The 17473-nt window shown below is 49.5% G+C and overlaps 1 protein-coding gene across 4 annotated transcripts in view; it reads right to left on the bottom strand.

Moving 5' to 3' along the window:
• The window catches only part of CDHR2 (cadherin related family member 2), an 87494-nt gene that overhangs the window by 22925 nt on the left and 47096 nt on the right, over positions 1 to 17473 (bottom strand). For 3 of the 4 annotated variants that reach the window (XM_029584065.1, XM_029584066.1, XM_029584067.1), the window contains 10 exons: positions 14035 to 14110; positions 13653 to 13768; positions 13088 to 13318; positions 12167 to 12322; positions 10683 to 10847; positions 8158 to 8219; positions 6666 to 6909; positions 4740 to 4979; positions 2799 to 2868; positions 972 to 1577 (listed from right to left, as the gene is read on the bottom strand). In XM_029584065.1, the coding sequence (XP_029439925.1) occupies positions 972 to 1577; positions 2799 to 2868; positions 4740 to 4979; positions 6666 to 6909; positions 8158 to 8219; positions 10683 to 10847; positions 12167 to 12322; positions 13088 to 13318; positions 13653 to 13768; positions 14035 to 14110 (1966 nt within the window). The remainder of the gene's footprint in view (positions 1 to 971; positions 1578 to 2798; positions 2869 to 4739; positions 4980 to 6665; positions 6910 to 8157; positions 8220 to 10682; positions 10848 to 12166; positions 12323 to 13087; positions 13319 to 13652; positions 13769 to 14034; positions 14111 to 17473) is intronic. The other variant, XM_029584068.1, reaches the window with a different exon arrangement.

The following is a 17473-nucleotide window of genomic DNA, read 5'->3' on the forward strand; positions in this document are numbered from 1 at the left end:
GAGTTCCATCCACACCCAGTGCTCCTGCACCATTCCCTACAGCGCCTCCTGCTGACAGAGACTGAGATTGCAGGAACTGTGAGTTCCACCCACACCCAGTGCTCCTGCACCATTCCCTACAGCGCCTCCTGCTGACAGAGACTGAGATTACAGGAACTGTGAGTTCCACCCACACCCAGTGCTCCTGCACCATTCCCTACAGCGCCTCCTGCTGACAGAGACTGAGATTGCAAGAACTGTGAGTTCCACCCACATCCAGTGCTCCTGCACCATTCCCTACAGCGCCTCCTGCTGACAGAGACTGAGATTGCAAGAACTGTGAGTTCCACCCACACCCAGTGCTCCTGCACCATTCCCTACAGCGCCTCCTGCTGACAGAGACTGAGATTGCAGGAACTGTGAGTTCCACCCACACCCAGTGCTCCTGCACCATTCCCTACAGCGCCTCCTGCTGACAGAGACTGAGATTGCAGGAACTGTGAGTTCCACCCACACCCAGTGCTCCTGCACCATTCCCTACAGCGCCTCCTGCTGGGAGAGGCTGGGACTGAAGGAGCTGTGAGTTACCCCCACTCCCCACAACCAGTATTCCTGCACCATCCCCTACAGCATTCCCTGCTGGGAGAGTTGGAACTGCACGAGTGTGAGTTCTCCATTGTTTTAAGTATAATCCATTCTATGCAAGATGCAGGTTCAGCATCAAAAGGGGAGCTGGAGATTTATTTATGTATTTGTTCATGTTTATTATTTTTCCCTCCTCCAGGGCCCAAGGCAAAAGTACCTAAGATACAACATAAGATACAATTCAATTAAAATATAACATACAATCCAAAGCAAATCATGTCACACAAGCTATTAAACCAAACTACATAATCATCATATGTTCATAACACTTACTTAAAAGTCACAATACAAACATGCAACATTCATAAACCATATAATAATAAATCAAATCATGTTTTCAGACTTACCAGCATCACTGTGATTCCTCCCCACCTCTGTCAATATATCCAGCACCTGCACCTTCATCTCCACCAAGTCACAGGTCTCGTAGTCTATTAACAGCGGCTCAGTAATCATTACTGAACCATTGGAGAAGAGCTGAAACCAATCTGAGCACACATTGCCAACATCCTGAGTGCCTTGGAAACACTTCACAAACAGCTTCTCAAAGATCAAAGAGTGGTTGGTGTCCTTGTCTGAGCCAATGAGAGTGGTCACCAGTCTATCCTGGGTCTTGTTCTCCCAGACGTTCACGTCTTGTGGGGAAGATGGGTCTATGATAGGCGCCTCATCATTAACATCCTCTACCAGCACGGTCACCGTGGTATTGACCTGGTTGACATTATTTATGCCCAAGTCCTGTGCCTCAATGGTGAGGGTGAACATTTGTTGCGTTTCATAGTCTAACTCCACCTCAGGGTCCAACCATATCCGTCCCTGGGAATGACCAGGTTGGATCACAGTAGAGCGGATGAGAAAGTTTCCGAAGCTACCAGTAACAATCTGGAAGGAGATACGGTTGTTGACCTCAGTTTGGTCCCTATCTGTGGCATTCACACTGCCAACGAAGACACCTGGTGAGGACATGGACAGAGTATTAGAATGAAGCCTGAGCTCTTCCCACGGAAGAAAATCACTGAACCACATCCAGTTACTGGTTACTGGCAGTTACTGGGGGTTAATGCCTGCTCTGGATTCCATGCATCTTCCACATGGCAGAAATTCATTCCTTATTTTGGATTGAACTAATCACCCGACCATTGCTCAAGGCAAAGGAACAGAAATTTCAATACAATATTGCACTAGTACACAACATATCTGTAATTCCAATATCACAAAATCCTAATCAATACAATCAAAAACAACCCATTAAACCCAGGGGTGCTCCAGTCCTAGAATTCCACAACAGATTAACCCCAGAAAGCCTGAGCAGGGCATAATTCAAGATGTTAGCACTCATAGGCAGGACTGGAGAGTGGGTGGAGGGATCTGAATGTCAATGCAGTGTCCCTTAAAACACTGCAGACTCCTCTTCAGCCCGGGTATTTGTCACCTCAGACTTTGATACCCTATATTGGCTATACCTCAATCCAGCCCGGCATTTGAGGTAAATTGCAATCCCTTAGTAAAGAGGTACAATGTCAAAAATCAATCGACAACCTATGGGAACAAGTTCCAATATTTTGGACAGGTACCCAGGTTGCATGCCATACAGAGAGCCTTGGCTTAAAGACAAAACAAAAACCTTAGATCTGGCTCCTTTTGCTATGGGGAGCCATTAGAGTTTAGCTAAAACCCTTGGGCAGACGGGCTGGGCATTTTATTTCTATTTGTTTAAAATGTGAATCTCACCTGTACAACAAAGCTGCAAGTGAGTTACAACATACTGTAAATATAAGCATACACAAGAATCATAAAACATGCATCACAAACACACACAAAACACACACAACCCCCCCCCCCCCCACAAACACACACACACACAATCTACTTCATTCAAAAACAAACAAATCTGTAAATTGTGCAAGCTTTTCAATGGCAATTGACAGCAAGTGTCCTGAGAAGAAGAGCTTAGCACTAAATGTAGAAATGCTAATGGAGCACTCACGTACACTCTTCACCGTCTCACAAGATCATACTTTGTTCACACTCATGAGCTTTTCAGGAGGAAAAGAACTATATGAATTTGGTTTTGCTGAAGTTTTCCCCTTGAGATGACACTCAGCCGGTATGTGGGAAGAGAGGAGAAGCTCCATAAAAGTGATATCTAGAAACCCATATCGGTGAGTCCCTACCTCTTTCCCTCTCTTTCACTGAGAACTGGTACCGCTCACTGCTGAACTCCGGTGCATTATCATTCAAGTCCTGAAACAAAAGCAAACACCTGACCTTCAGTCCACCAAACAGCAAAATCATACAAATGTGGCATTATAACCTTCCAAATCCAGGGCATTCCCATAGGAATACCGCACTATGGTGTGCCAAACCCAGGGCATTCTCACAGGAATACCACACTACAGCGTGCCAAACCCAGAACATTCCCATAGGAACACCGCACTACAGCGTGCCAAACCCAGAACATTCCCATAGGAATACCGCACTACAGTGTGCCAAACCCAGAACATTCCCATAGGAACACCGCACTACAGCGTGCCAAATCCAGAACATTCCCATAGGAACACCGCACTACAGCGTGCCAAATCCAGGGCATTCCCATAGGAATACCACACTACAGTGTGCCAAACCCAGAACATTCCCATAGGAACACCGCACTACAGCGTGCCAAACCCAGGGCATTCCCATAGGAATACCGCACTACAGCGTGCCAAACCCAGGGCATTCCCATAGGAATACCGCACTACAGCGTGCCAAACCCAGGGCATTCCCATAGGAATACCGCACTACAGCGTGCCAAACCCAGGGCATTCCCATAGGAATACCGCACTACAGCGTGCCAAACCCAGGGCATTCCCATAGGAACACCGCACTACAGCGTGCCAAACCCAGGGCATTCCCATAGGAATACTGCACTACAGCGTGCCAAACCCAGGGCATTCCCATAGGAACACCGCACTACAGCGTGCCAAACCCAGGGCATTCCCATAGGAATACCGCACTACAGTGTGCCAAACCCAGGGCATTCCCATAGGAATACTGCACTACAGCATGCCAAATCCACCAGGGCATTCCCATAGGAATACCGCACTACAGTGTGCCAAACCCAGGGCATTCCCATAGGAATACCACACTACAGCGTGCCAAACCCAGGGCATTCCCATAGGAATACCGCACTACAGCGTGCCAAATCCACCAGGGCATTCCCATAGGAACACCGCACTATGGTGTGCCAAACCCAGGGCATTCTCACAGGAATACCACACTATGGCGTGCCAAACCCAGAACATTCCCATAGGAACACCGCACTACAGCGTGCCAAATCCAGGGCATTCCCATAGGAATACCGCACTACAGCGTGCCAAACCCAGGGCATTCCCATAGGAATACTGCACTACAGCGTGCCAAACCCAGAACATTCCCATAGGAACACCGCACTACAGCGTGCCAAACCCAGAACATTCCCATAGGAACACCGCACTACAGCGTGCCAAATCCAGAACATTCCCATAGGAACACCGCACTACAGCGTGCCAAATCCAGGGCATTCCCATAGGAATACCGCACTACAGCGTGCCAAATCCAGGGCATTCCCATAGGAATACCGCACTACAGTGTGCCAAATCCAGGGCATTCCCATAGGAATACCGCACTACAGTGTGCCAAACCCAGGGCATTCCCATAGGAACACCGCACTACAGTGTGCCAAATCCAGGGCATTCCCATAGGAACACCGCACTACAGCGTGCCAAATCCAGGGCATTCCCATAGGAATACTGCACTACAGCGTGCCAAACCCAGGGCATTCCCATAGGAATACTGCACTACAGCGTGCCAAATCCAGGGCATTCCCATAGGAACACCGCACTACAGTGTGCCAAACCCAGGGCATTCCCATAGGAACACCGCACTACAGTGTGCCAAACCCAGGGCATTCCCATAGGAATACCACACTACAGCGTGCCAAATCTAGGGCATTCCCATAGGAATACTGCACTACAGTGTGCCAAACCCAGGGCATTCCCATAGGAACACCGCACGTGGACTGACCCAGCATGGCAATTTCTTATTTTCTTAATCCCAGAGCATTCCCATTGTTTTGCAGAATCTATGAGCATTACCTCCACTGTTATGGTGACGTTTACAAAGGTTTCCTGCTGGGGCTCTCCAAGGTCATAGGCACGGACCAATAGCACAATCTTCCCATTCAGAGTTTCATCTATGGCCTCCCGGTCCAGCTGGACTCTGTTGGTCAGCAGACCTGATTCCTGGACAATACTGAAGTTGGCACTGAATGGATTTTGTATGATCTCAAAGTGCACAATGCTGTTATTGCTGCCCGGATCATCATTGTCAGAAGCCTAGAAAGGCAAGAAGCAACTTAGGAGTCAGACAAGCCTAGCACTCTGCTTCTCATGGAGACCTCCCTACACTGGTGGCTTTCCCCGGCACAGGCACTGCTCACGTACGTCCACCTCTGCAGCTGGCAAGTGCCAGGCCTGCTTGCCCCATGCTCCATACATTCAAGTCTCTGATCCCAGCAGAAGCCGGGCAGACAATATATAGGAAGGGCATAGAAATCTGGAGAGGATGGGGCAGCTCTGTCTGCACATCAGCACAACCAATGCATCTGGGATGCTGAAGGCGAGGAACAAGAAACAGCGATAAGGCAAGTACCTCATCAGCTCAATTTCACAAACGCAGTAAAGTAATAAGCGACGTACAAAGCAGCAATAAAAGGACACATAAAACCTTAAGTCTTCCCCTGCTATTAACGGTTACTCCAAGAGAGTGTGTTCAGGTGTCCTTCTGGGACCCTGCCTCCTACCTCCTGCCTTACAGGAGACGGAGGGGTGGGGAACAGCTAAACCCTGAGCTCAGCCTGCTGCTGGGCAGAGGGAGCTTAGTGCCCTCCGCCTTCCTTCCATAGCAGAGAGATTATTTCTCAGCCAGGAGTTACCCAGGGCTTCACCAGTGCTGCAGCAGGCAGATTTGGGGGGAGTTATTTGTTTTCTGTTATTGTATCCTGTGTTTGTTTTACTTGTGTGCTGTGTTTTTTCTTTCCTGTCAAAATGTTTTTGCTTTGACCTAACTTGTGAAACTCTGATAAATAATGAAAAAGCAAATCATAGCACAGAACTGTGGTTTGCAGACCTGTCCTGGAGGAACCCCCCAGCCACTCAGGTTTTCAGGATATCCACAATGAATAAGCATCAGATACCTTTGCATGCACTGCCTCCCTCCATTGCATGCAGATTTGATCTCATGCATATTCATTGTGGTTATCCTGAAAACCCGACATAGAAGTCAACTGGTTAACAAGTGCCAGACGAGAGTGCAAATCCATCATGAGAAGCTTGGGCAAAGAGACCTGATCTGGGTTTCAGTGAGCAGGGACTTCCCAAATGTAATCGCTGCTCATGAGAATGGCCAATTACACTTCCTTCAGTAGGGAATTTCATAAGGGTCCTGAAGAGGAGCACAAAACACTTATTCCACAGTCCTGCAGCTTGAGCATTCAGAGCTTTAAATATTATGGACTCCGACCTGAAGAGGAAGCCAAAGGAGGGATCACAGAATTGAAGAGATAAGAAGAAGGCAGGCAGTGTCTGAGTGCCAGGATTGGCTTGTGAGCTGCAGCCCCTGGCTCTATCCAGCACTCCCACGCACCTGACACCCCTCCCCCTCCCCCCCCCTCCCCCACGCACCTGACACCCCCCTCCCCCCTCCCCTGGATCTTCAGCTGAACCCTGCTGACACCCCTCCCCCCCTCACCTGACACCCCCTCCCCCTCCCCCATGCACCTGACACCCCCTCTCCCCTCCCCCCACTCACCTGGATCTTCAGCTGAACCCTGCTGACACCCCCTCTCCCCTCCCCCCACTCACCTGGATCTTCAGCTGAACCCTGCTGACACCCCCTCTCCCCTCCCCCCACTCACCTGGATCTTCAGCTGAACCCTGCTGACACCCCCTCCCCCCTCCCCCCACTCACCTGGATCTTCAGCTGAACCCTGCTGACACCCCCACTCCCCTCCCCCCACTCACCTGGATCTTCAGCTGAACCCTGCCAGTGTTCTCGTTCACAAATGCATTGTAGGAGCCCAGGATTGTTGGCGCGTTGTCATTGATGTCCAGGATGGTTATCTCCAATAATGTGGTGCCAAGTCGCTTCATTCCATCCAGTGCCTGCAGTGTGGCGTAATATAGTGCACGGGTCTCACGGTCCAGCAGGTCCCCATTGCTAACGCTTATCTCTCCAGTGCTAATGTTCACTGTAAATGTGTCTTGTCTGTCAGAAGCAAGAAGAGGAGGGATAATGTGCTACGGAGGAACAGAGGCAGGGACTGTCACAAAATCCAGAATCAGGGCAGTAGTCCAGAATTGTTATTTATTTAGTTTCAAATTTCTCTCCCACTTCGCCCCAGAAGTTACGAAGCGATTTACAACACAACATAAATGTAATCCACTTTTTGGCCGTCACTCCCCTTGAAGGCTGCTTAGACTGAGACAGCAGGGATCTGTCATTCCTGAATGAATTGGTTATTTACTCTTTCAGATAATACAAGTAGGAGGGGGCAATCTATGAAATAAACAAGTAGCACCTTTAAAACAAATCGGAAAAAATTATTTTTCACTCAGCGCACAATTAAGCTCTGGAATTCATTGCCAGAGGATGTGGTTAAGGCAGTTGGCTTAGCTGAGTTTAAAAAAGGTTTGGACAAGTTCCTGGAGGAGAAATCCTTAAACTGCTATTAATCAAATTGGCTTAGGAATAGCCCCTGCTATTAATTGCATCAGTAGCATGGGATCTTCTTAGTGTTTGGGTACTTGCCAGGTTCTTATGGCCTGGATTGGCCTCTGTTGGAAACAGGATGCTGGGCTTGATGGACCCTTGGTCTGACCCAGTATGGCAACTTCTTTCTTTGTTACAGTTACTGTATAAACCACAACATCCAAACCTGTCGATCTGTGTGGCTCACATCTGATGTTCTTCTCAGCGGACTGCCAGATCCTCCGAGCTCCTGCAGTATCCGGGGATGAATCCCACCCAGCCCCCCAGCTCTGTCCACTTTCAGTTTTACTAGCGCCCTGCAAACCCTCTCTTCTGTAAATGGAGGGGCATCTACCCCACGTGTTCCCCTGCCAACCTCCAGTGCTCGTCTCTGAGCCCCCCTTCAGGGAACAAAATGGAAATGAAATAACATCCCCTGGTACCCGTTCAGAAAAATGCCAAAAGGTTAGCAGTGTGAGGACGTGCCGTCCCGGTCTCTCACAGAATGAGCACTCGCAGACTTTACAATTCCAAAGCTTTCTTCAGGTGACCTTTTACAGAACCACAGGTGTGTTGAAGGGATATGGTAGTTACATTTTAGCCAGTGAGCGCTAACAATACCCCCCTTACACTCAGCAGCTCATTTATTAGGGTACGTTCTGCTGACTGTGAGGGTAAAGGTACCCAGGAAACTTTCCCGCTCACCAGCTCCTGATTATTGACCTCTTAGTGTATGAGATAATAAGAATTATGTAATATACGCACACAGCTTCAGGCAAAAGCCAGTATGAGATTTCCCCATAAATGCCAGAGTCCTCATCTGTGGCCTAGAAAGAATTCCAAAATACAGAGTTAATGACAGCCGGTGAGGACACCTCTGCAACAGGGGGTGACGTTATAGGGACCCCTTATCCAACGACATCTTCATCATTTCTTTCATATATACTACTTAGCACATGTCCATCTGAAAACCATGAGACACCAAGAGAGAGAGAGAACCCATCCCCATGGAGAGAGAACCTACACACCCATCCCCAGGGAGAGAGAGAGAACCCTCCCAATGGAGAGAGAGAGTGAGAGAGAGAACCTACACACCCATTCCCAGGCAGAGAGAGAACCCTCCCAATGGAGAGAGAGAAAGAACCTACACACCCATCCCCAAGCAGAGAGAGAACTCATACACGCATCCCCAGGGAGAGAGAGAGAGAGAGAAACCTCCCAATGGAGAGAGAAACCTACACACCCATCTGCAGGGAGAGAGAGAGAACCCTCCCAATGGAGAGAGAACCTACATACTCATCCCCAGGCAGAGAGAGAACTCACACACCCATTCTCAGGGAGAGGGAGAGAGAGAGAAAACCTACACACCCATCCCCAGGGAGAGAGAGAGAACCCTCCCAATGGAGAGAGAGAGAGAGAACCTACACCACACCCATCTCCAGAGAGAGAGAGAGAGAGAGAAAACCCAAGCACCATCCCCCAGGGAGGGAGAGAGAACCCACATACTCATCCCCGGGCAGAGAGAGAACCCACACACCCATCGCCAGGGAGAGAGAAAGAGAGAACCCACCACCCATCCCAGGGAGAGAGAACCCACATTCTCATCCCCAGGGGGAGGGAGAGAGAGAAACCACATACCCTTCCCAGGGGGGAGAAAGAGAGAGAGAGAGAGAGAGAACACACACACCCATCGCCAGGGAGAGAGAAAGAGAGAACCCATGCACCCATCCTCAGGGAGAGAGAGAGAGAATGCACACATCCATCCCCAGGGAGAGAGAGAGAGAATGCACACATCCATCCCCAGGGAGAGAGAGAGAGAATGCACACATCCATCCCCAGGGAGAGAGAGAGAGAACCTACACACCCCATCCCCAGGCAGAGAGAGAACCCACATATCCATTGCCAGGGGGAGAGAAAGAGAGAACCCATGCCCATCATGAGAGAGAGAGAGAGAGAGAGAGAGAGTGAGAACCCACACACCCATCCCCAAGGAGAGAGAGAGAGAGAGAGAGAGAATGCACACACCCATCCAAAGGGAGAAAGACAGAGAGAGAGAGAGAGATAACACACACATCCATTCCCAGGGAGAGAGAGAGAACCCATCCCCATGGAGAGCGAGAACCCACCACCCATCCCAGGGAGAGAGAACCCATATTTTCATCCCCAGGGAGAGGGAGAGAGAGAAAAACCACATACCCTTCCCAGGGGAGAGAAAGAGAGAGAGAGGGAGAGAACCCATCCCTATGGAGACAGAGAAAGCCCAGACACCCATCTACAGGGAAAGAAAGAGAGAGATAATCCACCTAACCATCTCCAGGGAGAGGGAGAGAGACAAAACCCACACACCCATCCTCAGGGAGAGGGAGAACCCACGCACCCATCCCCAGGGTGAGAGAGAGAGAGAGAACCCACGCACCCATCCCCAGGGTGAGAGAGAGAGAGAGAGAACCCACGCACCCATCCCCAGGGTGAGAGAGAGAGAGAGAGAACCCACGCACCCATCCCCAGGGTGAGAGAGAGAGAGAACCCACGCACCCATCCCCAGGGTGAGAGAGAACCCACGCACCCATCCCCAGGGTGAGAGAGAACCCACACACCCATTGCCAGGGAGAGAGAAAGAGAGAACCCACCACCCATCCCAGGGAGAGAGAACCCATATTCTCATCCCCAGAAAGAGGGAGAGAGAGAAACCACACACCCATCCCCAAGGTGAGAGAGAGAGAGAGAACCCACACACCCATCCCCAAGGTGAGAGAGAGAGAGAGAACCCACACACCCATCCCCAGGGAGAGAGAGAGAGAGAACCCACACACCCATCCCCAGGGAGAGAGAGAGAGAGAACCCATGCACCCATCCCCAGGGAGAGAGAGAGAGAACCCACGCACCCATCCCCAGGGAGAGAGAGAGAGAACCCACGCACCCATCCCCAGGGAGAGAGAGAGAGAACCCACGCACCCATCCCCAGGGAGAGAGAGAGAGAACCCACGCACCCATCCCCAGGGAGAGAGAGAGAGAACCCACACACCCATCCCCAGGGAGAGAGAACCCACGCACCCATCCCCAGGGAGAGAGAACCCACGCACCCATCCTCAGGGTGAGAATAGTCACATGCACACAAAGAAAATGTGCTTACACATATAGCCATGCTTAGAGTCACAGTCTTTGGAATTTGTCTGTACGCCCCCTTGGCCTTACAAAGATTGGCACCTATAACTTATAGTTAAAGTAAGTGTTCTCCTCCCTCCTAACAAAGACGAGGCTAATGTCTGCTGGTGTCTCCCCTGCTGTACCGTGATCGTGGTCAAGACGGTCCCATTCTGACAATGTTCCTTCACATGAAGCTTATAGATGGAGTCGGCAAACTCTGGGCTGTGGTCATTGACATCAAGGAGATGAATAGTGACATTAGCGAAGGAGCAGCAGTCCGTGGCTAAGGCTGAATCATTGGCTACGATCTGTATGTGGGCACAGCATGAGGATCAGTGGTGGCACACACTCAGCACACTTTCTGTCTCGCAGTGTTTGCTACTTCTTTGAATATCATGTGGAAACCTTATAAACCGGTCCATGAAGGAAGATCCTGAAATATCTCTGGGGGCACTCATGGTAACAGATAACATGGGATAGACGTAGTTTTGGGTACTTGCCAGGTTCTTGTGGCCTGGATTGACCACTGTTGGAAACAGGATGCTGGGCTTGATGGACCCTTGGTATGACCCAGTATGGCATGTTCTTATGATCTTACCCCACAAGGTCCATCCAATCTACCCAGCAAAGTGTTTCCTCTGGCAAGCAGAAACAGAGCCCAGACACATGCCCTGGGTTACGAGAGAAGATAATTCCTGCCATCACTGCCCTCAGAGTGTGAAACCTGAGTGTGAAACTGTGCCCGACGCCTGCTAGCATGGAACACACATACTGACCCTGTGGCAAAAACAAATTAAGCTCAAAGCAGACCTTGGGATGACACATTCTCTGCTAGAGATTCCCCATGCATTGTGGAGAGAAGCAGGTGAGGACAACTGCTTCTTACTGCAGACTGCAAAATGCAGGAAAGGCTGAGACCTCGCTCGGGGAAGAGAGAAGACATGCGCTAAGGGAGTTTTGAAGCTCTGCAGTTTGCTTCTGCCCAGGCATGTGCAGTACACAGGAGCCCTGCTTAACACAGAAATCTCCCTAACACAAGGGCAGGGGTGATGGCAGGACCTGCAGGGAAGGAATCACCCCAAGTCCCTCCTCTGCAGGGCCGGAGAGCAGGTGGCTGAACTGTCCAGGACAGCGGTGTACACAGACCTTCTTTTCTTTTAATTTTTTTGTTTGATTTCTTTTTTTTTTTTAAATGAAAAAATTTTAGAAAACAAAACAGAACAAAAAGTAAAACAAAACTAAAAAAAAATATTGGGTCTACAGCCAAAAACCTCCCTACTCCAAGGCTCTTCCCTGTTCCTTTCCTAGTCCCCCTCCTCTGGACCCCCTTATTCTGTAGTTGAAACATTTCTTCATGGGGCAAAACTAATCCCCGATTGCTGCTGCTGTTGGAAGACTGAGACTGGCACCATTGCTAATTTTTACCATAGAAACTGGCGGCAGTGACAGTGTCAAATTATTAACAAATGAAAAACAAATAAAATTGTGTTCAATTTTCTTTCGTTTCATTTTAAAAATAAATTGAAAAAAATGGGAAATTGCATTACAATTTATGATTCATTTCAAACAAATGCACATCACTATCCTGGATGGGCCTCTGTTTTTTGGTTTCCCATACACTACGTACCTCAACATTCATCACTTTCACAGCTTCGAAGTCCAGAGCGCTGGAATTGCTCACCAGGACCTGAATAGTTCCACTCCCAACAACTTTATGAGGCGAGACAGAAAATGCAGCAGCATCTGGGCCACGAAGAAACAGTTCAAAGGTCCCACTGAAATCCTATCAAAGGAAAACCCACAACTGACAATCCTGACTTGTCATCTTAACAGAACAGCCAAATTAGGTGACAACACTAGAAAAAAAATGTTCTTCCTACACAGCTCTGCAATGCACCTCACTTCTGCCTGCAGCACCCCCTGCTATTCCAGTACTGAGACCCCACACACACAGCTCTGCCAATCCACCTCACTCCTGCCCTGCAGCACCCCCTGCTATTCCAGTACTGAGACCCTCACACACAGCTCTGCCAATGCACCTCACTCCTGCCCTGCAGCACCCCCTGCTATTCCAGTACTGAGACCCTCACACACAGCTCTACCAATGCACCTCACTCCTGCCCTGCAGCACCCCCTGCTATTCCAGTACTGAGACCCTCACACACAGCTCTGCCCATGCACCTCACTCCTGCCCTGCAGCACCCCCTGCTATTCCAGTACTGAGACCCTCACACACAGCTCTGCCAATGCACCTCACTCCTGCCCTGCAGCACCCCCTGCTATTCCAGTACTGAGACCCCACACACACACAGCTCTGCCAATGCACCTCACTCCTGCCCTGCAGCACCCCCTGCTATTCCAGTACTGAGACGCTCACACACAGCTCTCCCAATGCACCTCATTCCTGCCTAGTGGGACCCCCTCTGCTATTTCAGTACTGAGATTGAACACCCCCCCCCCACACACACACATAATTCTGCCAGTATGCTCTAGTCCTGCCCCATAATACTACAGCATGTGCAGGTATAGGCAGGACATAGCACTTTACCTTATCAGGATCGTATGCAGTAATGCTCAGGTTGGCGACAGGGACCCTGGGGGATGAGTGCTCTTCAATTTCTCCCAGAAAGATGTCCTGAGGGCTAGCACTGAAATTACAGCTCGGGAGCTCACAGTTGTAGAAGTGGGGTTTGTTGTCATTGACATCCAGCACCCTAACTGTGAGGTTCACACTAGTCTCTGCCACCTGACCATAGATGTTCAAGTGAGCCTCTTGTGCCTGGAAAAGAGACACAATTAAGAGTGGAAAATCATCTTTACCTGCTCAGCCAAGAATCCAATGCTGCAAGCTGATCCTCAGCTCCTTCTGAGGTCTTCCAAGTGCTGCTGCACAGGTTCAGGACTGCTGGACTCCCCTATGTGAGGGACTGCAGCCTTGTTCAGTAAGAAGCCACTGGGAGGAGTGGGAGGTCACTGTCCCATACCCACTGCTCCCCAAATACCCTTCTTATGTTTCACAGTAATGAGAAGCCACCCTCTCTGACCTAGTAATTAGCTAAGAATGAAAGGTCAGCATTTTGAGGTTCCCATCATGCCACTCTGGTCATGCTCACCACGATGGTAAGAAGAACCTGTTCGTTGGACTCCAGTAGCTCCTCACGGTCAATCAGGCCACTCACAAAGATTTCTCCAGTGCTGCTAATGTTAAACAAGCCTGGGACTGAGGCATCTAAACACAGGAGAGGAGAGGAGAAGTGAGGAGAGCAAGGCCAGGAAAGGTCCCTGCCACAGAGCTGGACAGGAGGGGAAGCAGTCAAGCATGAAGTGGGGGGAGAGCATGGACTTGTGGGATGTGCTGCACCCCACCTTCTCTGAATTACTTATTTGAAAAAATGGGAAAAGATAGGAAGTGTTGGATACAAGATTCAGGGAGATTCCTTTGCAAGCTGTGAGCTGTAATCTCTCAGCAGAGCTTCACAACACAGCGGCCCTTACAGCCAATGGAATAGAGGATTTCATCGTCCACTCCTTTGTCTCCATCTATGGCAGAAACGGTCAGCACGGAGGTTCCCTGCAAAGGAGAAATGAAGGGAGTAATAAGCACCCACAAACACAACCTGATGCCTCTCATTCCCTCATGCAGGGACCAGGAACAGATATCCAGGACCATTGGTGCTGTCGCTCCCCTTTCCACCCTGGGAGGCCTAAGGCACAGCTCAGGGGAAGATTCTGCAGCAGGAAGTAGGAATTTCGGAGGCACATTGCAAACATTTCCATCTTTCAGACTTTTCTAACCTTGCTTGCATCTGGAGCCTTTATTTTGCTTTTTTACTGGGCGAGCAATTTTTCCCATCCCTGAGATTTCCTCCCTGTGCTCAACTATCATGGGGAGGAAATGATAGGATGGTGAAAGGAGAGAGGATGAGAGGACTCAGGATTAGAGGGAGAGAAGATTAGGAATGGGGAAGATTACGGACAAAAGGGGATCAGGAATCTGAGGGAGGAAGGATCTGGAATCAGGATTTGGGATGTGGATTCCAAGATCTGGGGAAAAGGGAGGTTCCAGGACCTGGGGGAGGGGGAGGGAGGTGTCCCTACCTTGCTCTAGTCCTGCTCCCCTTTGCATTCCCATCTTCTCTCTAACTCTCACCCAATATGACACACACACACACACACACACATACAAGCACTCTCACACAGACACACACACTCTCACTCAGAGACACATACTCACAGACCCAGACACACACCACACAGATACACACACACATAGACATACAAGCACTCTCACACAGACACACACACTCTCACTCAGAGACACATACTCACAGACCCAGACACACACACACACACACACACAGACATACAAGCACTCTCACACAGACACACACACACACACAGAGATACACACATAGACATACAAGCACTCTCACACAGACACACACACTCTCACTCAGAGACACATACTCACAGACCCAGACACACACCACACAGATACACACACTCTCACTCAGAGACACATACTCACAGACCCAGACACACACACACACAGATACACACACACATAGACATACAAGCACTCTCACACAGACACACACACTCTCACTCAGAGACACATACTCACAGACCCAGACACACACCACACAGATACACACACTCTCACTCAGAGACACATACTCACAGACCCAGACACACACACACACAGATACACACACTCTCACTCAGAGACACATACTCACAGACCCAGACACACACCACACAGATACACACACTCTCACTCAGAGACACATACTCACAGACCCAGACACACACACACACACAGAGATACACACATAGACACACAAGCACTCTCACACAGACACACACACTCTCACTCAGAGACACATACTCACAGACCCAGACACACACCACACAGATACACACACTCTCACTCAGAGACACATACTCACAGACCCAGACACACACACACACAGATACACACACTCTCACTCAGAGACACATATACACAGACCCAGACACACACACACACAGATACACACACTCTCACTCAGAGACACATACTCACAGACCCAGACACACACACACACACACAGATACACTCTCACTCAGAGACACATATACACAGACCCAGACACACACACACACACAGAGATACACACATAGACACACAAGCACTCTCACACAGACACACACACTCTCACTCAGAGACACATACTCACAGACCCAGACACACACCACACAGATACACACACTCTCACTCAGAGACACATACTCACAGACCCAGACACACACACACACACACACACAGATACACTCTCACTCAGAGACACATATACACAGACCCAGACACACACACACACACAGAGATACACACATAGACACACAAGCACTCTCACACAGACACACACACTCTCACTCAGAGACACATACTCACAGACCCAGACACACACCACACAGATACACACACTCTCACTCAGAGACACATACTCACAGACCCAGACACACACACACACACACAGATACACTCTCACTCAGACACATATACACAGACCCAGACACACACACAGATACACTCTCACTCAGACACATATACACAGACCCAGACACACACACACACACAGAGATACACACATAGACACACAAGCACTCTCACACAGACACACACACTCTCACTCAGAGACACATACTCACAGACCCAGACACACACCACACAGATACACACACTCTCACTCAGAGACACATACTCACAGACCCAGACACACACACACACACACACAGATACACTCTCACTCAGAGACACATATACACAGACCCAGACACACACACACACACAGATACACACATAGACATACAAGCACTCTCACACAGACACACACACTCTCACTCAGAGACACATACTCACAGACCCAGACACACACCACACAGATACACACACTCTCACTCAGAGACACATACTCACAGACCCAGACACACACACACACACACAGATACACTCTCACTCAGACACATATACACAGACCCAGACACACACACAGATACACTCTCACTCAGACACATATACACAGACCCAGACACACACACACACACACAGATACACACATAGACATACAAGCACTCTCACACAGACACACACACTCTCACTCAGAGACACATACTCACAGACCCAGACACGCACCACACAGATACACACACTCTCACTCAGAGACACATACTCACAGACCCAGACACACACACACACACACAGATACACTCTCACTCAGAGACACATATACACAGACCCAGACACACACACACACACAGAGATACACACATAGACACACAAGCACTCTCACACAGACACACACACTCTCACTCAGAGACACATACTCACAGACCCAGACACACACCACACAGATACACACACTCTCACTCAGAGACACATACTCACAGACCCAGACACACACACACACAGATACACTCTCACTCAGAGACACATATACACAGACCCAGACACACACACACACACACACAGATACACACATAGACATACAAGCACTCTCACACAGACACACACACTCTCACTCAGAGACACATACTCACAGACCCAGACACACACACACACAGATACACACACTCTCAAACAGACACACGCACCCCACCTAGCTAATACCTTTCTTTCAATATCCCTTCTCCTCACCCTCAACAATGATCCTATTCTTAGCCCCTCCAACCTATGCAAATTATCTTCCATTGCTCCCCCATTCTCTCATCCCTCCCAACATTAATCACACTCTCAGCCCTTCTTCCATCACCACCACAATAATCCCCCTTTTATCCCCTCCCCTCGGATTCCCGGCTCATCCCCAGTTCAAACTCCTGCTACTGTACCGATCCCAATGGGTAGGAGAAGGAGAACATGACAGCAAAAGGACAGGAAAGGAGGGGCTGGATTAGG

This window comes from Rhinatrema bivittatum, chromosome 18 (assembly GCF_901001135.1).
Source record: "Rhinatrema bivittatum chromosome 18, aRhiBiv1.1, whole genome shotgun sequence".
Classification (NCBI taxonomy): domain Eukaryota; kingdom Metazoa; phylum Chordata; class Amphibia; order Gymnophiona; family Rhinatrematidae; genus Rhinatrema; species Rhinatrema bivittatum.